Raw genomic sequence first — 25,661 nt, 5'->3', positions numbered from 1 at the left:
CCCCTTCTTTTTCTTCCTTGCTTAAAACATCTTTTGGCAAGAAAGGGATGGCAATTTAGGACTTTTATTATTTTAGGATGGTGACAATATGCAAAATGAGCTTGCCATAATCTCACTCCACAAGCGGTTTTAATGAAGAAATCAGTTAAATGGCATAATGCATTCCACACCATACCAAGCATGATTTGATATGTATGGATGTGGATGCAATAGTTAAGCATAAAATGTTGAAATTTAATATATTTTAATACATTAAATATGGATTCAAATTTATGGGCTGCAGTTTAAAGCTGTGGCTGAGTATCAACAGTGTTAATGGGCATGTGTGTCGGAGTGGATGGGGGTTTTTATGGTTGACTATTCCAATAATTTCCATGAAAGCGCGCTCTCCACAGACATTCCTACAGTGGCTCCTCCTTCCTCCACTCCAACTGCTGCGCTCGTCACGTGTCACCCCGTCCACCAATCAGCGTTCACCAGAGCCAGCCCGGACAGCAGCAGTCCTCAGATCCAGCCAGCCTCTGCTGCGACCCACTCCGCTAAGCGACAGCAGTGGCGGCGGCGGCGGCCGGGGGAGGGATTGTTTTGGTTAAAGTTTGTGGGATTGTTCTTTTATGTTTCTGTCCGCGTCTTAATAAGAAGTTTATCTTTTAAGATGTTTTGTGCGCTTTTCATTTTACTCACCGGTTTTCTTTCCCCCACTCGGAGGAGAGACTGTGGATGAAGCGGTTTTAAAAGAGGGGCAACTTTTCCCAAAACAACCAACCAACCAACGGGCTGACCTATGCTAAGCTAACCCGCTAGCCAGGAGTCTGGAATGCAGCCGGGGTTTGTCCTTAAAGTCCACAAACCAGCAGGCAAACTTTACATTCCTCAGCTCGACTGCTACGAACTATTTACCTGCGAGTTTGAACGGGACACCAGCCCCGGGGAGGCTCTGTGTTTCTCCTCGGGTCGGACGGTGCAGGTGCACCTCTTGCGGCACCTGCGGAAACTTGGTAACTTTGCTCCATCGGTTTAAGGCTAACTTTAGTTTTCTCACAGGACATTTTGGTATCTCGTCGTTACTTAGTTTACTTACAAATATTATATACGCAATTCATGGCGTATTGGTCGCTTTTAATAAGTCTCAGGCGTCAGCCCATGAAGCGCTGGTGTTTGCTAAGCCGTATTTCGGCTAATCTTAGCGAGCAGCCTCGCTGGGTTGCTCATTGACCATCATACTTCTACCGGAGTGGCGACGTGGATACACGCTTGTAGGCTGCCTCTCTCATAGGACTTTGGACACGATTTGACTTTCCTGGGTGCTGCTGAGGGGATTCACCTCGCTAAAGTGACATAATGAGTATATTTAAAAGTTATATTTTAAAGTTTTAATTTTTTTTCCTTTTAGTTCTATAAGCTCTGCACCCTATGGTGCCGCTAGGGCCACCGAGAAATGGATGTCTCGCAGGCCGCTTCCCCAAACGGTGAAGGGCGGCCGGGCGGCGGTGGGACCGGGGAGCATGCCTGGACAGAGTGCCCGACTGTCCGGTCGTGGGCTCACTCTGCCCCGCTGTGTCCCACTCGGTCCCTGTGGACCGCCGCGTACGACTACGAGGCAAGCGGCGAGGACGAGCTCAGCCTCAGGAGAGGGGACGTGGTCGAGGTCCTGTCCAAGGACGCTGCGATCTCCGGGGACGAAGGATGGTGGACGGGCAAGCTGAACCACCGGGTCGGGATTTTCCCTTCTAATTACGTCACGTACCAGCCCGCTATTTACCGTCTTCCCGCAACCAGTGGGTCGGCGGGGGTGTCGGAGCAAGTGCCCAGCTCGCCCACTCAGATTCCCTTCAGTGAACTGGTGCTGGAGGAAATCATTGGCGTGGGTGGCTTTGGCAAAGTCTACCGGGGAACATGGAAAGATCAGGAGGTCGCGGTGAAAGCGGCACGGCAAGACCCGGATGAGGACATCACGGCCACCGCCGCCAGCGTCAAGCAGGAGGCCAAGCTGTTTTCAATGCTGCAGCATCCCAACATCATCAAACTGGAGGGGGTGTGCTTGGAAGAGCCCAACCTGTGCCTGGTGATGGAGTATGCCCGAGGCGGGACGCTGAACCGGGCGCTGACTGGAAGGCGCATCCCGCCACACATCCTGGTCAACTGGGCCGTGCAGATCGCACGCGGGATGCTCTATCTGCACGAGGAGGCCGTGGTACCCATCATCCATCGGGACCTGAAGTCCAGTAACAGTAAGCAAAGATTTGACTGTGTGTGCGTGTGTGTGTGTGTGTGTGTGTGTGTGTGTGTGCGCGCGCGTGCGTGTCTTTTGTAAAGTTTTAGCAAAGGCCTTGCAGATTAGGATTTTATTTAGGGGACCAGAACAAAGTAGCTTTACTGTGAAGTAAATGGAGTATACTTTTCAAATAAATAAGCATATCAATCAAAATCTAATTTATTATTTAGCAGCATTTCTATTCACACCCATGTACTCAAATCCCCCCAAATAAATAAAGAAAAAACAATTTATCCCAGAAGTCACATAATCAATAAATAGCATGTCCTTGTGTTGTGTGTGTGTGTGTGTTTTTCTTTTTTTAATTTCTTTTTGCTCTTATTTTGTGCCAATGTACTTTAAGAAGATGGTCCATCCATTTCTTTTTCATCATAGTTAAATATATCTCATAACAATCACAAAAAGCAGAAACCTAACATATGTTTTAATGTATTGCCATTTTCTGATCTGATCCTTGTTTGGGTGAGTTGACCACTCCGAAGCATTTCTCTGGTGGGTATAAGACCTCCTGCGGTTCATGGCATTACTTCATACTTGACAAAGTTGAGTAAGATTTTAAGAAAACTGTAAAGATACTGAATGTCACACGGGCAAAATGCCAACTACCTTTGGGTAACTTAACGTCAGTGTAAACAAAGCTGCTCTGTTTAGGCTTTTACAACAGTGAACAGTATAGTTCAGTTCAGAGGAGCTCCAGTGATGCACAGCTCAGGTGGGAGAATTTATCAGTATGAAACACGGTGGTGGCAGCATCATGCCGTGGGGATGTTTTTGTTCAGAGGGAACTGTTCAAAAACATCTAAAACTTTTTGAGGCATTTCATAAAAGACTTGCAGCTGTAGTTGTAGAGAGCAGTGGTTCCACAAAGTGCTGACCCAGGGATTTGAATAGATATGCACAACACATTTTTTCATTCATTTTTATTTGTTAAAAACAACAGAGAAAATATAACCATGCACTTTTCACTTGATTATGAGATATGCTTTGTCGATCTATAACCTATTAAAATGCCTAGAATGCATTCTGTTTATAACTTTTCACAATACAAATAAAGATTTCAAAGCTAAAGGCTCCTTAGCAAGACATCAAAATTGATTAAATTGGACATTTGGAAATGTTTAGCTTTAAAACATCTCACCTCACCCAGTGCTGTTACACCAGTGTCAAATGAAGCTACTGCAAACCCGTAATTCACATGTTTCACCGCAGTACTTGACCAGTCCAGGCCTTTTACTCTGCATAGGTTGAAAATGCAACAAAGTGGAGAGGAGGAGGGGATGAAGCCATCGAGAGGATGTGAACTAAAGTGAAGAGTTTACCCAGCTGGGCCACTTTGCCTGCTCCGAGACCCCCTCATGCTTCAAAACACACAGATTCACTTTCCCAGCCCCCTCTCCGCCTAAAGCTGAAATGTTGTTCAAATAAAGTCTGTGATTTACCAGACACGTGTGCTTAACAGCCACGGAGAGGAAAAAGGTACAGAAAGCGTTAGCATGTGCATAATAACTGAGTAATTGTACAAAGCCGGTGATTTAGTAAGTAGGAACAGGCTCGATACTGTGAGACTTTCCCATCCATGACAGGCTCATGTCGCTTGATTTTGGTTCACAGAGTAGCAGCAGGCCTACTGTTCCAGTTCTGGTAATTGATAAGAGGCCAGCAAACTTTAGTTTCCCATGACTGAATAATGAATGGAAAGGGACTGGAAGTGAAAAAAAAAAGGGGGGGGTGGGCCAGAGACACAGGCCACTCGCTTCAGCTCAGGTGTGTTTATGTGTGTAATGTGACCCTAAACACCATTTCTCTCCCTTTTGTGATCGGAGGCTCCCATCAGCCCGGGGCCATGTGGGGAGCAGCTGTGGCGTAGCGATCTCTGTTTATCTCCAGCTGTGGGAGTCGACGTGTGAATGCCGGGACAAAACCTGTGAAATGTACACATACCAGACTGTCCGAGCGCTTGAGGTTAAGACTTTCTTGCTGGATTTGAAAGGGATCGAGTTGCACTAATGTGGAGGATCCTATGACCAACGAGGTTTTTTGTGCAGTCCCTTATAGTTACGCCATGACAAAAAAAAAAGTCTATCCACAAATATTTCACTCAGATTTATTAGAAGTGTGTGTTACCCAAAATATTAAGAAAAATAAGCCTTACAAGTAGGAATAAAACTGATGATGTACGAAATGGGACAGCACGGGTTTATCGATGCACCGATCAGATATATTGGGGCCAATTCCCAACCAATTTGAGCTCTGACTTTCTAATTCCTCATGGAAAACTATGAAATTATTTGTTTGTTCATATGTTGTTTTGAGCGAATAAAAAAAAATGCACACACCAGGATTACAGAAAGCTCTCTTTTCATTACTGAAAATGTTTAGATGCAGTTAAAATGTTCCAGGTTATGGGACATAAGTTTCTAAAAATTAAGCCCAGCTTTACTGAACTATGTTTCAAGAAGGACTAAACAGCTGGTTACAGCAAAAACCTCTGATTTGCTGTATAATTATTTATTCACTTATTGTCTCAAATAGGACCCTCAAGAATAATTTCTGGCATTATCTCCCTTTAACTATTTATAAATACGGAATAAAACACCAGAGACAAATGAGTCCATAAACTGTGTTTCCATCCATGTTTTTTCATGCATATTTTGAAGTATCGCATCAGGAAAGGTTGATGAAAACGGCTAAATTTGAAATACTTTTTTGAGAAAGGTGGTTTTTGGCTTTTCTGGTTAAAAAGTCAATGAGATAAATGGGATCTGGAAACACATTTGAGGAATAAGTTTCGATGGGCCTAACATTTACCTCACGTGTCTGATCAGCTGTCTCCTCTGTCTGTGTTTTTATATATTTCTCTGGACAGCATGTAATGTCGCCCATACCAGCTGACAGAACAATTACAACTTGCCTGATAGCTGTGCGTTCCTAGAAACTTTTCTCCGTTTTGCTAAGATGTGTGCTCCATGCCAATTTGCAACCTCTACTTCCTGTTTATTACAGCCATACGTAGCATCAACATCTGACAAAATTACGCTTTGCATAACCTGGTTCATTCGCTCAGAAACTCAGATGATTTGCATTTTTTCTTTTGTGCAACATTTTAAAAGTACACTCAAAATTTTCCTGACAACTGGACGGAAACATGGCTCATGTTACATGTTTTGCAGTCAAAATAGGATTTCACTAGCATTAGCAGAAGGGAGTATGTCAACATAGCTAAGGGTTAAAGTTATCTTTAGCATCTTATATTAGCAATTAGCGGGATTATTGCAGCTAGGATTACTTGGTTGGTGGATCCGAACCCTACCAGTGAGAGTTCCAAAGCATTGAGAAGATGGATCTGGTATCGTCAAGGGATTAAAACAAATTAACTTCCAGTTATCCGATGACTCTCACTACTGTAGCAATTTCTTATTAATTAAAACCTTGATAACACTGAAAGTAAAGTGGTCTTCACTTTTTAACAACTTCCACACCAATGAGTGGTGTTGCTATGGCGACCTCGTGGCAGTGTGGCGTATTTACTGATTGCTTTTGTTTTTTTCTTTTTTAACAACAAATTTTTAGTTGCTGTGCAACCAATTGGCTAATTTCTAGCAGGATTATTAGTTTGTAGAGTTGCCTCTACAAATATTTTTACCTTTGGTCATTTCAGTGTCAGAGAGGCCAAGTCCAGATGTTGTATTAGTTTAGAATAAGATTTCTGGTTTAAATATGAACCAGATGGAGCAGAAGGATTTAACAGTTGAGGTTGTGTAGACTGTTGCCGCTAATCGGATGTTTGGTTGACATACGCAAACACACTTCCCCCAAACAGGCAGAGTGCGGCAAACACAAATCGCTATGTTTGCCATGTCACCTGTCTGTGAAACGGTGGAAACCTGAGCTCCAACAGAGAGCACTTAATATAGAGGCCATGGAAGATCCTTCACAATCTTCTTTACTCTCAAACTTCACGAGTAAAAAAAAAAAACCCTGATAAGAAACGTGTCCATTTGAAACACTTAGTTTTTCCCACACATTTTCGAGAACGATGGAGACTGATTCCTGTCAACAGCAGAGTGAAGACCTGCACACAGAAGATTGTTTCAGGGTCAGAAGTCTGGAGATAGTGTAGCCAACACTGAGTGCTATCTAAAGACTGCGAACGAAGCTCTGTGTGTGTGTGTGTGCGTGTGTGTTTGGTCAGAAGCAGGACAGTTGGTTCACAAAAGCCTCTTTATGACACACAAGCACTCCAGTGGCACCCTGCAGTGTGTTGAGTTGTTTTCCCAGTAAAGCAACAACAACAAAATATATAATAACGAAGCTCAGAGGAGATGTTGCATCTGCTGCTGCAGGCTTGTCTGTTTGTTTTGGCTTTAAATAACTAAAAAGATAATAGAAAAGAGATTAATCTCTGTGCGGGGTTAGGGTTACTACAATAAGGGTTCAACCTCTACTCAAATCACATTGCGTTATTTGTGTTTTGCCTGCATTATAAACCTGGATATGGCCAGGTGTGTACACATACAGATGTAGAAGAACAAAGCTTGAAAAACTTTGCTTGACTTGCTTTGCCCGTCATTTATCAACTCTGGATCCATGCACGCTCCACGCAGACAAACACGCAGCTGTTTGATCAATGATTAGCCTGTAAAGTAATATGTTGGAAGTCAGCAAGATTTGTCCATTCTCCATTGTGTTTTTCAACCTAATCTGTAAAATCCCAGCCTGCAGGGAGGAATGTTGCTAATGAGGGATAAAAGCTTAACATACGTTTACACAATGGACTGGTCAAGCAGCGGTTGCTAGGCTACTGCGGCCAAAAGAATGGCTAGGACTCGGAGGGTCTCAAAGCCCTCGTTTTGTTTTGTTCTGTTCATATTTAATCTCCCAGAGAGGAGCGCTACTCTTTTATTGCCCCAAACTGAGGGGGTTTCCCGTCTTATTTTATCCCTGCTCGTTTTGTTCGGCCCGACTTGCTGCTTCATATTTTTCATGTCTAGTTAGGGCAGAGGTTTTTTTTGTTGTTTGTTTTACTTAGAATATTATTAATAGCAACTTAAAAATATCAACTCAGTAAAGTGCTTATGATGCAAGCAGGTTATGTTTAGCCACATGTCCTCTGAGCGTTGCGGTTTAGCACTACTAAAACTAAAAATGTCGTGCTGATGTTTCTGGAACTCTTTAGATGTCATTCATCTGAATAAATTTTACAAAGTAGGATATTTACACACATTTTCAAACATCTTGACTGCGTCCACATAATTTGTAGAAATACCAGTTGTAGATGTGAAAGTATGTTTCAAAGCAAAGCTCATCCTTTCATACTTCAAGATGTGTTTTTTTTTTTTTTTTTGTCTTTGTGTGCGTGTGTGTGTGTGTGTGTGTGTGTGTGTTTTTCTTTGATTTAGGGTGTGCAGACTCAACAAAGCAGCACGTGGGCCAAGCAGCACACTGAAACTTGGTCCAGAGCCAGCACACACAGTCCATATTAACTTTGCAGTCTTGCATCTTGGTTTGAATGACAGTATGCCAGGAATGCGCGGTTGAATGCCACTGAAACTGACGGGAGTTCCGCTTGGAGCGCGTACAGCTGCATACACCCGTCAGTCGGAAGCTATTGTTGGGGCTTCATCGCGTTGTCCCGGTGCTGCTCTTCCTCTCCCAGTGTCTCACTGAACACACCGACCTCTCCTTTAACACCGTGAACGCACCATATACACCAGAGCTTGGGAATAATTTCCATCCTTTTGTTGGTGTGCCTGGTTTAAAAAAAAAAAAAAAAGGCACGAGTGCAGAGGAGATCTGATTCAGAACACCGATGGAGCCCATTTTGGTCTTAAAAGTTAAAATAACCGAGGTGTTTTTGTAAATTATAAAATCTTTCTTTTTGTCTGTAAAAGCATCGGACTTGACAAGCTCAAATACAGGATTGTGACAAAACTCTTTCCAATCCATCATTTTTCTAACTTTCTCTAACAGATGACGGTGACTGGGAAGAACTGTGTCATAATTGTCAGATCTTACATGTAACGGTAAAGGTAATTTTATTTATGTAGCACATTTTCAGCAACAAGGCAATACAAAGGGCTTTACAGGAATTAAAAGGAAATACAGGCAAAAATAACAAACCAAAGGAAAGAGCAAAAGAAGAAAAATAATGTAATGTTGATCTAAAGTATGTAAACTAGGCGCTCCTGTTCAGGGTTGCTAAGTATCCTCTGGTCTAATTCCAGAAAATTAGTTATTGTCTCTGAAAATAACAGAAGTATTTACTGTAAAGTTCCAGTAAAAACTCTACATGCTCAGCGTTGTATCTGCTTCTGTCGGAACTATCAAGCAAAGCAACTTCTCTCGAACTCCGCGTTTCTGTTTTTTTTTTGGTTTTTTTTTTTACCTACATAAATCTTTCATCAGGACAGAGAGGCCACTAAAACATTTCCCTAAACAACGTACGCATCTCTATTTACTTAAATTTTTGGTGACTTGGGCCAAAGAAAACATTAGAGTCCCAATAGGTAGCGCAAGGCTACTTTCTCTGGCTTCCCACAATTACCCCTGGTGACACACAGACAGTTACTGCCTGTCCTTTCTCCGGTGGGAGAAAGGGCAGAGGGGAGAGAGGAGGAGTTGAGATGCTTTCACCGTGTTTTTTATGACCTCTCCCTGACTGCACCTATTGTTGCAGGGCTGGGTGAAAAGGAAAAGGGCCCACAGCTGAGAAGAGCTGCCTTCCACATCGACCAGTCCTCCACATTCCTGTCTGTGGCTTGTGAACACAATGATGGATGCTTTATGTGGCAAAAAGGCACCGGCTTGCACACCTTAAACATTTGATGGGTGTAAATAAGCCAAGCCGTAGGGGGAACGCCAGCTTTTACAGGCACGAACCGGGAGAGGAAGAGGGCGCACAAGGAGAAAGTGGCCCAGAGAGGGATGTGACCACGATAGATGGATTTAGCCGACTGTTGGTGCTGATCCTGTTCCCATCGGCCGGATTGCCTGGGGGCTTTTATTCACGAGACAGAGTTACTTTTTATGCGCCGCTGAGGAAAATCTCATCTACCTTTAAATATGAATTTCATAGGAAAGGCATTGGTAAATGAGGAAGTTTGGATCTGGACCACTTGTTTTCTTATGCAATGTTGCTCAAAGGCAGAAAAAGATCTACCCACTCTGAAGGAGGGAAAGCTGCTCTGAATCATCTTTAGAAATTGTTTGAATGTTCCAGAAGTCCAGAAATATGTAGGACATCAGAAAATATCAAATATATTTCCCAGTGTCTCCGCTAAAACAAAATAGTTTTGACTCTGAGTTACAGATGTTTTTTTATTTTTGCTTTTTATTTTTCATTTTTCATTGGCATCAAGATAAACAATGAGAAATTGTAACGACATTGGACCAGCACTGAAGTGGTTGACCACAACAGTATCTCTTACAGTTTGTTTTTTATTTTTAACCTTTAAGTCGAGATAAGTTTTGGCAGTCTATCTCACAGACACACACACTCATACACACACTTCTAATAAGAAAGACCAGTTAACCTCACTAGTACAGTACAGTAGTTGGAGTACCCAGAAAGAAACCACGCATGTTTGGAGGGAACAAGCAAACTCCATGCAGAAAGACTCCATTTTGGGATTCAAAGCCAGATTAATCATGTTGGTTGGTAACAATAGCGACAGCTGCAGCGTCATGCATCCCCAGGTCGCACATAGACATTTGATTAGCCTGTAAAGTTGCTTTAAAGTGAGGTTACAAAAGTGGATTTAAAAAAAAAAAATTCTGTTTGTAGCCATTTCCACATGTCTAAAGTGTAAACATTGAGTTGGAGGGCGTGACCAGCAGCAGCTGATTTGTTTTCTGAAAGGAGCCAGGTGAAAACTCAATATTTGAAAATGATTTTTTTTTTTTTTTTTTTTGCACAAAGTGTAATGAACATGTTCCATAAGGCCCACAGACCCAACCTAACTCGATCAAGAAAGCGTAAGACCTGATTTTCTCCCAGCACCTTTGTGTCTGATCTTCCCACTGTTCCTCCATGAGATGGAAAAGGAGTAATAAATGGGTGTTGGCTCAGGGCGCGGTCTGCCTTGAAGGCATACGCGCCTTCATTTGCATGAGCTGGTGCCCTTTGTCACTCTTTTTCTTGTCAACAGAGTAAGAAACGGTAGACAGATTAAGCATGAACTTATAACCCCAGTTACAAGTTTGTTTGCAAAGCAACGATCTTTGTCTTAGCTTGTAACAATAAATAACATTTGAGTTCAGTTTAATGTAAGTTTCTTTGGTAATTGGTTTGTGGCTAATCAACTTTGTATGTGGGTAACGGAGTTTGCTAGTTAGTGCTCACTAGTCATCTCTGACATATTTCCTAATATGTGATCTCTGTGTTTTGGTGTGTAGTTTTGAAAATCGACTCACCAAATCTTTTTAGTTGAGACTCAGATAAAACGAAAGCAGTCACTGTCACCATGACTCAACTGGGGTTGAAATCTGTAAGTTGCTTTGTTTATGGAATGGTATTTGGGTTGTGATGAGCTCGTCTTTACCTTTTAATGGATAACATTGAAACCCAGCGGAGCCTGCAGAAGTTAATGTTTCCACAGTGCAACTAGAAATGTTTTACCACAGAGCCAGTTTTCCCGAAACTAAGAATTTTGCCTGTCTCTGTCTTGCCTGTGTGCCTTTTTTTTGTGGGGTTTGAAGCTTTACTGTTTTAAGTGAGTTACACCTTTTGACATTGGAGTGTTGTTGCTTCAAAAACGTCATAAAATCGACTCCTCATCTGTTTCTGTCACGTGTTGTTGGCCTGCAGACCTAATCCTTAAAGCCAACAGTGAAAATAGTCTAGATTACTGAACATTACTGAATTACCAAAATCATAAAGCTTGTGCATGACGGTGTTTAAGTGTGGCAGATTCTTAGGGAATAATCAACAGAGTCTTACATAATATGGATCCGAAGGACCAAAAGATTGACTCAGCTGTTGGTTATAGGCGAGACTTCGAGCTTGTAAACACTGAGTAGAGACTTTGACTTGTAAATAAACTCACCAGTTCTCATCGATTGCTGTTGATCTGTTTGTTTGTCTCACTGCTGCTGGTATTCTAGGGATTAGTTTATTACACCAACCAATTAGTTTTTTTTAAGGATTTTATGTGATGAATATAATGTTATGATTTTATGTGATAAAAACAAGTAAATAGTTTTCACAAATACATATTTCAAAAGTGTGGCATCCATTTGTAGTCACAGTCATGATCGCCTTTCACTGAAATCACAGCTGCAAGTGTGAGTCTCTACCAGCTCTGCACATCCAGTCACCGTCAATTTGTGCCCATTTTTCATTTCTAAATAGCTGGATTTCAAAGTGGGTGGAGTGAATAGCAGTTTCCTATCTTCTGAAATGGATTTAGATCTGAACTTTGGGCGTTTCAACACACGGAAATCTGATCTAAAGTCTTGTTACTGCTGAAGCTGAATATTTATTATCTTAGTGAAAGGTGAACCCACGAAATTGTTTGCAATCTCTGTTCTTTTAGAATTATGCTACATTTAGCTCCATCTCTGAACAGCTTCCCTTAGCATTTCCCACAGCATGATGCAGCTACCACCCTGCTTCACAATGAGGAAAGGGAAATCGGGTTGATACGTGTTCAAGTTCCAGCACACACAACCTGTTGCATGCATGACTTAAAGTTAAATTTTGGTCTCGTATGACCCGCTCACCTCCCGTCTCCACCCTACATGCCTGAACACAAATGCATTCTCCGCATTTCAGATTCACTTTGGCCAATAAAACTTTGAAAACAGAAGTAAACCCTTCCCTTCCTCTTCACTTACTGAGTATTTTTCAAGACACGTTTTAAGTAGAGAGCAAATAAATGTTCACCAGGAGTTCCTTAGTTTGATTTAATCATTTGAAACGCAACCAAATTAGTCAACCTTTTGACTCTCCCACTTGCCAGCAGCTCAGCTCTTGTTAGAGTCGACACGTCAAATAAAATGGATTGCAAGTGTGACAGGTTGCTATTTGTAGCTTGACGTCAGCAGGGAGTCATGTGACAGAAGCTTGTTCTTTTATCCAACTTTTCTAGAGGGCTGACACCAAAGTAGCAGGGAGCTCCAAAGAAAATATTCTGCGTGACATTTTATACGTCAAGTCAGCACAGACAGGTTCATCCCGAGACCACTTTTCCTCAAGGTCGTGTAACCAACCCGTCTTAAGTCGTTACTATTGTTCCACGGAGGCCGCTGGGAGGAATCTTTGGCCTCACCGGGAGACGACTTGACAACAGGAAGTCGAAGTGTATCGCTGGTGGAGTGAAACCTGTTTTGTAATGGAATTCCCATTGTTGGAGCCGGGGTAGAGGATCCCCTGTTTGCCCCAGGAGAGTAATGGCACCGATGGCCCTGTTCTTCACCGAGCCTGGGACGTCCTGAAATGATGCTAGCGGTTGTTTCACAGCTATTAAAATATTACCTGACGATGGCAACGGAAATCTTAGCCGTCACTGCTCACGTTAGACGGCTTACCTGAGCTGCAGACGACAAAGTAGAGCTACTTTCAGAAACAAACCACTTTGTAAGCTCGGCGTACCGCTTCACGTTCGTTCATGTCAAGTGGAAATTTGGGGGGGAATATGAAACTGTTTTGGTACCACAGAATTACCCAATCAGAGAGTTTGTAGTTCATCTGGGCTCGCTTCACTGTTCGAGGTTCCTGTCCAGTTTTGAAAAGTTTATCACTTTATTTAATTGTTTTCTAAGTTTGGATAACAATGGAAATAAGTTTGTGTTCTCAGATTTACTCGAATACCTAAAAGAAAAATTAACATTTCTGGAAAAATAAGATTTATGATCAAATTAAGTTGTTTTGTTTGTTGTTGTTGTTATTTTTTGACCTATCACAAGTTGAGATTTAGTACAACTCATTTGTTTCTGTCTTCATAAACAAATCAAACACTCTTGTAGTACTTAAATAAAAAAAAGGAGATTTGCCACTTTTTTGTCTTTAGATCCTTTCAGGGCTTGAAACTGAAGCTAAGGTTTTCAAACTAGGTTTGGTTTTGATGCCAAAATAACATTGAAGTTCATGGGTTTTTTTTCCTATCCGGGGAATTAAAGGTATTGATTTGCAGGCTGTGATTTAAACTATCTGTATTTAACCCAGTCAAATGCACACAAATACAAATACTGCTCTTAAAAAACAAAATGCTGCCATCCTAATGTTTGCAGTTCATTCAGAGTAGTCAGGCAGTGCTTTAGTGATTTATTAGAGTGAAATGTTTATGTATTTTCTTGAAGTTTTTACAGGTGATGCAGTTTCTGTTGTTTTCAGGGTCTATTAAACTTTAAAATATCCTTCGGTCAAATTTGGTACAAAATGTTTTCGTTTCTTGTGGCAAACAAACTAACTTGGTCAGATCTGAAAATTGCCACCTAAAACCTTCAGATAAACTGAGACTTTATGGTTAAGTGGTGCTTTGTTTTAAAGTAGTGGTCAGTTTTTGGGCTCTGGCAGCTTTTTTGTTTTAATGCCAATATCACAGGAAGGAGGGTTGAGAGAGAACTAGGTAGATGACCTAAGACCAGGAATCCAGCTATCCAAGGACAAACACGTCAAGGACGTTGACCCGTTGTACCAACCGAGTCACCCAGCGCCTCCGATATCGTGGACATTTTAATGGAGGCCATTCTACTTGTTTGAGTTTTTTTTATTTATTTTTTTTTATATTTACCCAGCAGTGACGAGGCGTATTTCTGAGCCCACCGACGGTTCTTCAGGGCAGCGGCTGCCTTCTGCCGCCCATTGGCATCTGTCAACGGATCTGCTTACTCTTTAATTAAGAAGCAGGACTTGTAATAATCAGCAGAACAATAAGCTTTTAAGAAGCGCATAAAATCAGGGAGGTAAATTTACTATTGGTGAATATTTTTTTCTGTGTTTGCCGTGCAGCGATTGAGAGCAGCGAGTTCAAGGTTAGAGAAACAAAAAACAACAACTCATGATGCAGCTACCTTGTTACAAGCATCACAAATATTTCTGTTTGGAAATTGCTACAATGTCGCATTTTAACTATTAAAAATTCCAACAATTCACTCCTTTGACACAACACCCCAAGAAACGCATAGTAAAGTTCATCCGCTCTGCACGCTTGGGAAAAAACAAACACAACTTTGATGGATTTATTTTTAATGGGCCGTCATTGTTTTTTCATATTGACTTTAAAAATAACCCAGAAGTAACTTGAGGAAGATCGAGGCGTACGTTTCAGCTCCTCCGTTGTTTGCTTCGCAGAATCACCGCAGCTCGACTGTAAGCGATAGGTCTGCGCATAAAGTCGTGAAGTGGGGCAGTTTGTAATGAGAGACGTTTCTGGCAGAAGTAAAAACAGATGTGAAAAAAATCAAGAGTATCAAGACATCAAAGAGCCACTTTTTGCTGTTAATATTCAGTTTTTTGAAGATAAAATATGTGAAACAAGAAAGCAAAGCTGACAACAGACCTTAAAACCGACGTGTGGGATTATTTTTCATGAGCCATCTCGTGTATAAGCGCCTGGCTTTACCTGGTCAGTCAGTCAGGCTGCTCTGGTACTTTCACAGACTTGTTGCTAGTGGCTTTACGGCTTCAATTTCAAAACAATTATTGCCTTCCTCATAACAATGATGGGTGGAGCTGATTTACTTCCACACAGTTACTATCTGTTCTGTGTGCAACTAGAAGTATTCCCAGTTAAATGTAAGCGGGAGGAAGAAGTTATTCGTCTTGTGTGGGTTCAGACTGGAACTCAGACCGCCAGGCTCCGGCTGTTTCTGTTCACTGCGCTCCAGGAAAACGTGGATAAAAGAGCAGCGAGTGTTGGGCAGCTGTAGGTGTGGATTTTTCACACCTGATTGTCACAGATTGTCTGTCTGGACTTCATACGGCACGTCTGTCGGACCCGGTTTCTCCGCGGCCGCGCTTTCACTTCAGGCGTTGGGTTACCAGCAGGCTTCAGCCTTTAATGTGTTAAGCAGTTTTAGGACTGGGGACAGGCGCTTTGTGGCGCTGTCAGCCTCCCGTTGCCGCAGTAACGAGTGGCGCTGTGTACTGCCTGCCCTCATGAATGTCACCCATCACTCCTCACATGCAGTTTTCTCTCTCCTTCTGTTCTGCTGCGTTAATCATAGTTATCTATTAAAAAATAAATAATACTAAAAATGCTTGTTAAAAAAAATCAGTCTGACTGGAGCTGCGTCTCTGAATCTTAGGTGACGAGAAACATTTGGAGTTTAAGTATTTTTGTTTGATTTTCTTTTCTTTTTTTTTTGCTCTCATCCATCAATCACTTTGTTGATTATTCATTCATCCATCCGTTGTAAAGTTATCAGCAGTTTCACATTTATAATCTAAAAATTATCTAAAAAATTGAATTTGTGTTGTGTCGGAACATTGGAGTCTGGATCCATTTCCAACCAGTTTACTTTCAGATGCTTATTTTGCAGCTTTGCTTTTCTTTTCTTTGACGTTATTTTGCTTTTATGTTTGTAATATTTAGCAGAATGTAAAAAAAAAAAAAAAATCAAACTTAATCTCGAAAATTTAACTACATCACTTGAAATGCCTTATTTCAGCGTTGCCTCTCTCCCCTTTTCTCAGTTTTATTACTTGAAAAAATTGAGAACGACGACATCGGGAGGAAGACCTTGAAGATCACGGACTTCGGCCTCGCCAGAGAGTGGCACAAAACTACAAAAATGTCGGCTGCAGGCACCTACTCCTGGATGGCCCCAGAGGTCATCAAGTCCTCGCTCTTCTCCAAAGGCAGCGACGTGTGGAGGTGCGGCAACGACAGACTACGACTCTGAATAAAGTATCTTATCCTTCATGCGGTGAAGGTGACTTTATTTGTGTGTGTCTGTGTCATCCGTTAGTTACGGTGTCCTGCTGTGGGAGCTGTTAACGGGGGAGGTCCCGTACCGAGGGATCGATGGTCTGGCTGTTGCTTACGGTGTGGCTGTCAACAAGTTGACTCTTCCCATCCCCTCCACCTGCCCCGAACCCTTCGCCAAGCTTATGGAAGGTGATTACAGCCAAATCAATTTGTTTGAAAATCAAATAAATCAATTCTGCTGTCATTTTTAGTCTAATTTACTTTGCTGTTTAATCTGACAAAAATCTGCATTTTGTGTGTACTGCCTAGTGAGTAAGTGAACTGGCCAAAGTACTGTTATTTGCATTCTTAAGGGGGGAAACGTGCACTTTACATTTCTTCAACCAAATAGTGCGAGACTTTGTGGGTAATGTGGTGTTTCTCTCTTTTGATGCAGCCAATGTTCTTATCCACTGGTGGGCTTGACTCTGAAACATGTGAAAAAAGTCCAGACCTCTCAGTGGAAGGAGATGTGTGGTCCATGCTAGCTTTCCAGCTCTACATCTTGTTCATTACATCCATGCGTAACCTGGTTGATTCGCTCCAAACCAGTAAATTGAAACCCGCTTTATTTCCATTTTCTGTTTTTTAAGAGTTTGTTCAAAATTCACACCACAGTTCAGTTAAAGCGTAGCCTCTTTTTGGCATCATAATTTTTCACATTCTGACTAAAACAAAAGTTCTGCTGAGCCGACGACAACCAGAACTTTTTCTCTGACTGATGAAACCAGTCGGACATACTGCAAAACGTTTCTGTATACCGTGTGTCTTCTTGTATCCTACAAATGCCAGCTGTCCGCTGTAAAACCAGCTACCTGGCTATATGTTGGTAGCCCGTTTAGAGAGATGGGAAGGATTTTTGCTCGGAGATGTTCTGACCCGGGTCGGTCTGTGCTTCGTCCCGCAGAGTGCTGGGACCAGGACCCTCACGTCCGCCCCTCCTTTTCCTGCATCCTGGAGCAGCTGTCGGCCATCGAGGAGGCGGTGATGGCCACCATGCCCCAGGACTCCTTCCACAGCATGCAGGACGACTGGCGGGTGGAGATCCAGGAGATGTTCGATGAGCTCAGGACCAAAGAGAAGGTACTCGCCGACCAGAAGGCATCGACGATGTCCGCCTCGCTCTGTGTGGAAACTTTACCAGACGTCAGCGTCTGATGTCTGCAGATGCTGAGAGACGAAACAGTCCAAGTGTAACCGCTCGAAAGCCCTGACTGGTCACCTTCATTTAATAAGCTTGTTGCGTCTTTAGCTAACTGAGTCATTACTGCTGTGGTGCTTGAGCGTACTTCCCCCTGGTTAAGATCTTAATCTGCTTTCTGTTTAAGTGTACGCTTAAAGCGAGGGTTAATTAGTGTCTAATGAAAAAACAGGATCAGCACAAATAGTGAACTGAACCACACAGGTTGGGTTTCTAAGACTTTTAAATTATATTTCTTTCTCCTAATCTAGGCGAATATGTTCTATTTTTTCCACTCCTTATTGTGAATATTGGTCATTTAGTCAGATATATTATTTAACTCTCAGTAGTTGTTTTTTTTTTTTAATCATGCTTAACAGTAAGTGTTATCTCAGAGGATTGGCAACCATTTTCCTGATACAAATTTCACATAATTAATGGCAGTGTTGTTAACTATGTTGGTAGATTTTCTGCAAATATCCCACACTAATCTAGGAGGCTGACGGGTTTCGACTGTAAAGCTGCTTTACCGAAGTCATCTAGTACCGATTATCTTTACTCAGCAGAAAGGAATTGAGAGAAAGATGGAGGAAAAGTGGAAAAACCCTGGGAGGAAACTGAAGTTCGCAGCAACATACAAACTAATCCTACAGTCAACTTCTTATTCACGGGGTCATCCACCGCTTATCCTACAGAAATCTGTCTTCAAGCTGCATTGTATTTTTAACGTGTTTCTGAGAATGTGACTCTAAATCCTCAAACACGAGAACCAGAACGTAATCTGTTGAATATTTTGAACCCTCACTGCTGATTTCACCGTGTAATCCTGTCAGAATCTGACAAATTATTCATAACACCTGCATTGTAAGTTTGGTTAGCGATTTCATTTTAAATCACTTAAATCGATGAAAGTTTTTGGTTTAAGGCGATTAAATTAAGATATTTAATTACGGTAGGTGAAGAAATTTTTAATGCAACCATATATTTCAGAAACTGAGCTATTAAGTTTTTTTTTTTTTTTTTTTTTAGCTTTTGATCTGATTTTAGATAATTACGATTCATGTTCAAGATCTAAAATATAAGAGGATATCGGAGCAGCATTTAGAATATTTTCCTTGATTTTCAACATGAACGATCGTCTATTTACATCAAAACTAGCTGCTGTAAGTCAGGGTCTTATTAATATTTTAAAACAAAAACTTCCTTTAGCATTTTATATCAGTTTTTGTATCCAGAGTAACCTTTTGTCCTGTTCAAATGAACAGATTTGATCTATTTCAAGCATGAACCGGCGCAGTCCGTCAGTCTGAAGATGCTTCTGTTGAGCCGTATCGCCTCGGTTTCATAGAGTAGCTCTGTAGCTTTCCAGCAGGCAGCCCAGCCTTCACTTCCAACCCGGTTGTGTGCAGGAGCTGCGCTCCAGGGAGGAGGAGCTGACGCGGGCCGCCCTGCAGCAGAAGTCTCAGGAGGAGCTGCTGAAGCGGCGCGAGCAGCAGCTGGCGGAGCGCGAGATCAACGTGTTGGAGAGAGAGCTCAACATCCTCATCTTCCAGCTCAACAAGGACAAGCCCAACGTCAAGAAGAGGAAAGGCAAATTCAAACGCTCCCGCCTCAAGCTGAAGGATGGGAACCGCATCAGCCTGCCCTCAGGTGAGAGTGCATGTCATTTATTGATTTATTTTTATTAGGTTTTATTCTTTTATTACAAATGTGTGCAAAACTAACCTCGGAAAAACACAATTTCGCAATTGCGGTGTTTAAATAATTACGGTAATTATGCCACACCATCATCCTCCTACCACTTCCTGCCATCTTTTCTGTCTTTTCCACCAGCGGTAACATCCGGTTGTTGGTCATGTGACACGTGTGATGCGAAAAAAGTGTTTAAATTTCAGTTTTGCCAAATACAGCTGAGAATCCACCTCATTTCTGTGTTTTTAATGTGTTTTTTCTTCCAAATTTGTCTCATTTCAATCAAGCTGCAATTCCCATTTGCGCAGCGATATTGTCAATGGAAAGGCAGCTACTGACATCTGTGTTTATTTACTATAAAACTGTGAGGTTTTCTATACTTGAGAGTTTTGTTCAGTGTAGCAGCTTGTGCAATATTTGCCATTTACAAAGAATGCTCCTTGTCTAATCCCTGAGTAAACCCTGAGAGTGAATTACACCCGCCTGCATGTCCATGTTGCATCCTGCAGACTTCCAGCACAAGATAACCGTGCAGGCGTCGCCTTCCATGGACAAGCGGCGCAGCCTCCACAGCACCAGCTCCTCTCCGCCCAGCAGCCCCACGCTCATCCCTCGACTGCGAGCCATCCAGCGTGAGTCCGCTTCGTCTTCCTCAGGCCATGCACAGTCTGAAAGTTTAAACACCAACCATGCTCCCTGGATTAAATCGGATCTTCTTTTTCAAAAATTAAATCACGGGGCAAAAAGAAAAAAAGAAAATCACATCAGCTTTTTGAGAGGTTTACTAGAGCCCAGCAGGCGGATGCCGTTTTTAACCGAGAGGGACAAAAAGGCAGCCAGTCAGTTGTTTAAACAGTTTGGTAAAGACTTTTAGGCACGCTGCAACGCCCTTGTGATAACAGGAGCAAATTCCTCTTGTTCATTTCAGCGAGGTGGAGACATTCAGAGCGAGCAGGAAGATTGTGGATCAGCTCTGACTGAGACGATTCAGTATGAAAACAGAAATCGGCCTAAAGCTTCACAACAAACAGTTTATTTTCTCTACTGGTCACAAGTTTATTGAATAATGAGGTTTCATCTCTTCCATATTCTCTTTAATTATTCAATTAAATTCAGTTTTTTGTTTTTTGGGGGGCGTGGGGAAGTTGGATAAATTTTGTATCCAGCCACAAACAAACAAATTAAAAAGTGTTCTATTTTTGTTTAAAAAAATCTGTTGTGTAAAGTCAATTTTAATCATTTTAAACAACGTTTACAGTTATTAGACTTATCCAGTCTTAATGAGACTGAAACACCTTTTCTATTCTAACTTAATAAAATGTTTTAAAAAGGTACCAATGTGTATCTTCTCAGATAACTAAAAAAAAATGACAAGAACTTTTAAATCCATCAAATTAGCTCTTAAAAACTGAATCAGGCCTTTTGTAAGGGCAAGAGTTAAAGACGACACAGACATTAGAGATTTTATTCAAAGATTATTGTTGGATTTAACAGATTAAAACGCGTCCTCGTAGTTTCTTGTGCAGCTTCTGCGACAATCATATTATGAGTCTGTAATAAGCAGAAATTCCTGTTGTCAGTCACACAAGACGAGAGCAACCGTACGTGGGGCCGCAGCTCCCTCTTCAGGCCGGAGGAGTTCGACGACGTGAAAAAAGGAATCAAGAAGAAAGGAAGAACCTGGGGCCCCAGTTCAGTTCAGAGCAAAGAAAGACCTGCTGCAGCCGAGAGGTAAGACTGACACTCAGCCAGGCTTAGTCCCAGAACATTTGGTTGATGTTCCTAAAAGTTTTCTGTACTTTGCATCAACCTGGAGGTCAGTTTACTAATCGGATGATAAAGCTTCTGCATTTGAACTGTTGTTGACGCGACTCTTGAACCTTTCGTATCCGAGTGGATCCGGAGAGGAACCACTCATGCTCAGGCGAGAACACGCAAACTAGAAAGACTCCAAGCTGGGATTCGAACCCACGACCTTTCTCCACTGGGCCACTCCACTCCACTCCAAAAACAACTCCCATTTTTTCAACTATTTTCTCTCTACTTATTTATTTCACTCAAACACAAAGTGGGAATATTAATATTTTCAAAGTAATAAATATGTAAGATGTGCCTCATTTAGTTTGTTGAGTGACCCTGCAGTCTGTCTGGTACTCGTCTTCACCATCTCCTGTGTTTTGGGGTCAGGGTGCGTCCTCTGTCGGACGGCAGTAACCCCTGGTCCACCAGCCTGCTGAAGTCCCAGAAGTCTGTTCCCCTGGCCGCTCTGTTCGGTGAACAAGGTGAGCTAATGACAGGTAGCCACAAACTATCAGATAGACATACGATAGAGAGAAGGCACGCAAACCTTTATTGCTATAATCTTTATTCTTTTCTTACATATATGTGGGTTTATTTCTACTTTTTGAAATAGTTTTTGAACCTCATAGTGTTTATTTCTTTGGTTCTGTTTGCATTTTGTTATAAACCATTGAAATTTTGCATTGAAAGTTTGGACTAATTAGTGGAGCTGTTTCGGCACAACATCAGTTTCTAAATGGGCTCGTAGAAACACGCCCCGACAGAATGGTGTCTGGAACTGCAGTGAGGAGGGCAAATGTACAACGAATCATCAAGACTTTATTTGCAAAGAAAATCCCTTTTTCCTTGTTTTGATTACATGTAACCAGTTGTGTGTTTGTTTCAGTGGGAGCAGGCAGGGAGGAGGCGTTCCCCCAGGAATGTCCCGACAGCAGCTCCAAACCAAAGCAGCTCAAGTTCCCCAACCAGGTTTACATCGACCTTCCTCTGTGGAAGGACGAGACGCAGCCTCAGAGCCCCGGTGGGAGCGGCGGACCGGGCGACGCCGGGGTCGGTGCAGGAAGTCCCCCAGAGACTCCAGAAGACCCCTGCACCACCACGTCCACCTCCTCCACCTCCACAACCCCTCAGCTGACCCCCACCAACAGCCTGAAGAGGGCGTCGGCGCGACGGAAGACCGACTTTGCGCTGTACGGCTGTGGCTCGCTGCTGGCCTCCGTGGTCCTGGGTTACGACATCAGAGAGGCCATCAGGACCTCAGCTCCTCCTGAGGAGTGCGAGACCCCAAAAGAGGAGAAGAAGAAGAAGGAGGGCCTGTTTCAGCGTGCAACCCGGTTCCGCCGCAGCACCTCCCCACCGGGCGGCCGCTCCCGCAAGGAAGACGCGTCTTCAAACGGTGGCGCCGCCCCGCCGGTCAACCTCGTCTCGATGTCGGCCATCATGGAGTGCAACTCCACCAAGTGCCTCCTACAGCCGGAGGCCGAGGCGTCGGAGCTGAATCCTGGGAAGGCCGAGCCTGCGGTCAACGATGACAACTCGGAAACATCCCGACCCGTCAGAGCAGCAGCTGCAGACAGCCAGAGCAGCAAGCCTGCAGCTGAAACCCAGAAGGCAGAGCAAAGTCAGAGTCGGCCCCCAGAGCAGAGCAACCACAACACAGGAACACGACTGCGCAGGAAGAAGTACACCGCCAACCACAACAGTGAGGAGCACACACCGCACCGCAAGAACACTGATCTCAGAGTATTTTTGGTCTAGTTTCTACAGCAAACCTCCCAGTGGATGAAGACATTAAAAAGTCATGTTTCATTTGCAGGAGAAGTACTTAAAACTAGTACTTTTTCATATTAAGGAATTATTAACTCAAAACAAGGTGCATATCTCACTGAAACGTTGCTTGTACATCAGTTTTGTCTCGTTTCCAGGGTACTAAGACATTTGCATTTGACAACATGTCGTGTTTTTTGCAGTGCATAGCTGGAGGAAGTTGGCATGCTCGGGTTTATCTGACTGTTCTCTCTGCTCACAGCCCACAACGGCCCTCCGGCGCCACCTGCTGCTCAGAGGAAGCAGGAGAAGGAGGAAAAGCCGGCCAACGGGGACGCCATCCCGCGGCAGAGGCCTGTGTCGTTCCGGGCCAAGCCCCATGCCTGGGCCCTGCTGCGGGGCCGCAACAAGAGCTACTCCCTGGGCCACTACTCCGGGGAGAAGACAGCCCAGGACCTGAGCGTGGTGCTGTCCTCGGAGGTGGGCTGCTCGCTGCTCGACATGGACACGGAGGGGCAGAAACGGGACTGCACCGTGCCGCTCTGCCGCATCCAGAGCTCCCCAGCACGGCCCTCCATGTTTGAGCTGGAGAAAGAGTTTTTCTCCTAGGAGCCTGGAGCTGAGCAAGGCGGGCTGTAGAGGGTAGCTGGGGGGGCTTTAGACGTACGCTGCCTTTCTTCCTTTTTGTCTCTAAAAGCACCATAGAAAGAAAGTTTTTATTTTATTTTTTTCTTAGTGCCTGAGCAAAGTGACGTTGGGGTGTCACAGCGCTCTAAAAGAACCGCCTTAAACACATTTCCAGAACAGACTCTGACCTCTAACCTCGCCGTTACCCCGCCCTGTCCCCCTTGGTACGTCGTCGCAGCTCAACGTTGACCGCCGCTGCATCTCCCCCAACTCTAAACAACTTTTTATTTATTTTTATTGGTAATTTAATATGAACTGAGTTAGCGGGCAGCAGGACATACATTCCACCTCCGTTTCACCGCTGCGTCATCAGGCTCCTAGATTTATTTTCTCACTGGAGAATCGTGCATGTAAACTTAAAATGTTCACAAAAAACAGGAAAAAAAAAAAACGGCAATATTTGTAAATATGACTTTTTACCCACTGTCAGCCTGATGCTGCTGTTTTCTATTGCAAACGTGTTTTTACGACTGTCGGCTCACTCTGCGCTCTAGGGACAGGTTACATTATAAATGCTAGAGCCGAAGCATCTTTTGTTTCACCCAGAACGACCTAAAGATTATAGAGATGCAGGTAGAAAATCACTGGAAGTCTTACAAAGCAGACATGGAATCTATTCTTGTTAAAAAAAAAAAGAAAAGACAAGAAAAATGTTGCTGTTTATGTATTTATAGATGTCTTTTTTTTCTGGTTCTCGGCACACTAAAGCAGATTTTTCACATAAAGCAGTAAAACTCAACAAGAGCTGATTGGTTGAAACATGAACACATGAGCTGCGTCTGTAATGGGGAATTGAAAAAGTTAAACTCTTACGGATTCATCTCACACACTCGAGCTTTTATTTTAAATTTTGATGATTGATGAAACGTCTCAGAAATATTCCATAAGGTTTTGGAAAGCAGAAATATCAGCCTACGGTTTATTTATCCACTTAACTCATCTTCATCTCGACAACACTCCACAGGTTCTCTGTGGGGTTCGGGTCAGACCAGTTCGCAGGGGGTTGCCATGGTTACAGGAGTCACCTTCTGCTGGAAGATGACATCAGTATCCGCATGGCTTCACAACCCTTTCTAAGCTGTTACTTTCTCATCTTTTTCCGCACTGCCACACTTTTCCCTCCACTCAACTTTCCATTGACATCCACTGAACGGGCAGCTTCGTTAGCAGCGACCCTTTGAGGTCACTGTCTTAAAAGTAACACATCAGTCCTTTTTTTTTATGCAATATTTTAAAATCCCAATAAACTTTACACTCAGTTCCCATTAGCTTTAAGCCGTAGTCATCAAAACAAAGAATCTGTTTAACACAAGTTTTACCTTTTGATGAGTTACTGAAACAAATCACAGTTTAAGTCACACTCTGTTTTTCTGAGGGACTTGTATTATTTCCACACATTCCTGAATGCAGCTGGTTTTTAAAGTGTTCTCAGTAAAGCCTGTGCCTTTTTTAATGCAAGCATCACGTATTTTTACCTGAATGAACCTGTTGAACTGTTACATTTAACAACTTCCACATTCGGTTGAATCCGTTTCGCATCATGAAGTCTGTTTAAGCGTAAAAATATTTCTTTTCACCTGAACAGACTCGTCCCGTCGCGCTCAGAAACGCCTGGAGACGTTTAAATTAAATTTTACTTTAAACTACCTGCTTCCTCAGGACTTGTGAAGGTCTCTGTATCCCAGCAGGCTTTGCTCTCCAGACCTTTTCTACGCTCCAGAGCTCTGAATCGGTTTTGCACTGTAACTGAAAAGTGCGTATGGCGCCTCTTCACTTGTTTCACTCGTCTTACTGAGTTTCCTAGAGAAGGGCTAAAAGATGAACTTAGAGAAGCGTCTGAATTACCAGACTGTGTGAATGTCTTCCTGACGTTTGCATGCGTCTTGATTTTTTTTTTACATTTTTTTTTTTTTGTAGAACGTGAAGTATCCGAGTCTCAAACTGTTAAAGGTGCTTTCCACAAGCCGGTTTTCTTCCGTTTTCCAGAACCGTCTGTAAATAGCACGCCGCTTTGTGACGAATGTTTTCTCTTACATTCCTAAGACGTTTTGCCACGGCAGCGATGGGGACCAGATTGGAAATGAGAATTTTTCTGCGTTCAGACCCAAAAACCACTAATCCAACCTGCTGCTATGTGAAGGAGATGAAGCGTGGAGGCCTACGAAGTGATCAAACCGTGTAAAACTTCTTCTTGTTTTTTTTTTTAAAGACTGCTGATGACACTGACCGGGTTCAGATCTGTTTCAGTGAGCCGTGTGCGTTTATCCTGACAGTATTGGTTATGTCATGCCTGATCGATCAAGAGTTATCATGTTTATCAACGTTTTAAATAAAGTCCACATCAAGCCTA

General features: G+C 42.9%; 1 protein-coding gene across 1 annotated transcript; it reads left to right on the top strand.

Moving 5' to 3' along the window:
• The first annotated feature begins 545 nt into the window (after window positions 1-545).
• Window positions 546-25,661, top strand: map3k21 (mitogen-activated protein kinase kinase kinase 21). Its single transcript, XM_015007496.2, has 10 exons — window positions 546-2,231; window positions 15,912-16,092; window positions 16,187-16,335; window positions 17,093-17,268; window positions 18,775-19,015; window positions 19,567-19,689; window positions 20,638-20,788; window positions 21,245-21,339; window positions 21,744-22,559; window positions 22,887-25,661. Exons 1-10 carry the CDS (start codon window positions 1,439-1,441, stop codon window positions 23,231-23,233), a joined length of 3,072 nt encoding a protein of 1,023 aa, XP_014862982.2. The 5' UTR covers window positions 546-1,438; the 3' UTR covers window positions 23,234-25,661.

Source organism: Poecilia mexicana, unplaced genomic scaffold, assembly GCF_051168715.1.
Source record: "Poecilia mexicana isolate PSO_F unplaced genomic scaffold, ASM5116871v1 scaffold_15, whole genome shotgun sequence".
In the NCBI taxonomy this organism is placed as follows: Eukaryota; Metazoa; Chordata; class Actinopteri; order Cyprinodontiformes; family Poeciliidae; genus Poecilia; species Poecilia mexicana.
This window is presented reverse-complemented; position numbering and strand designations above follow the sequence as displayed.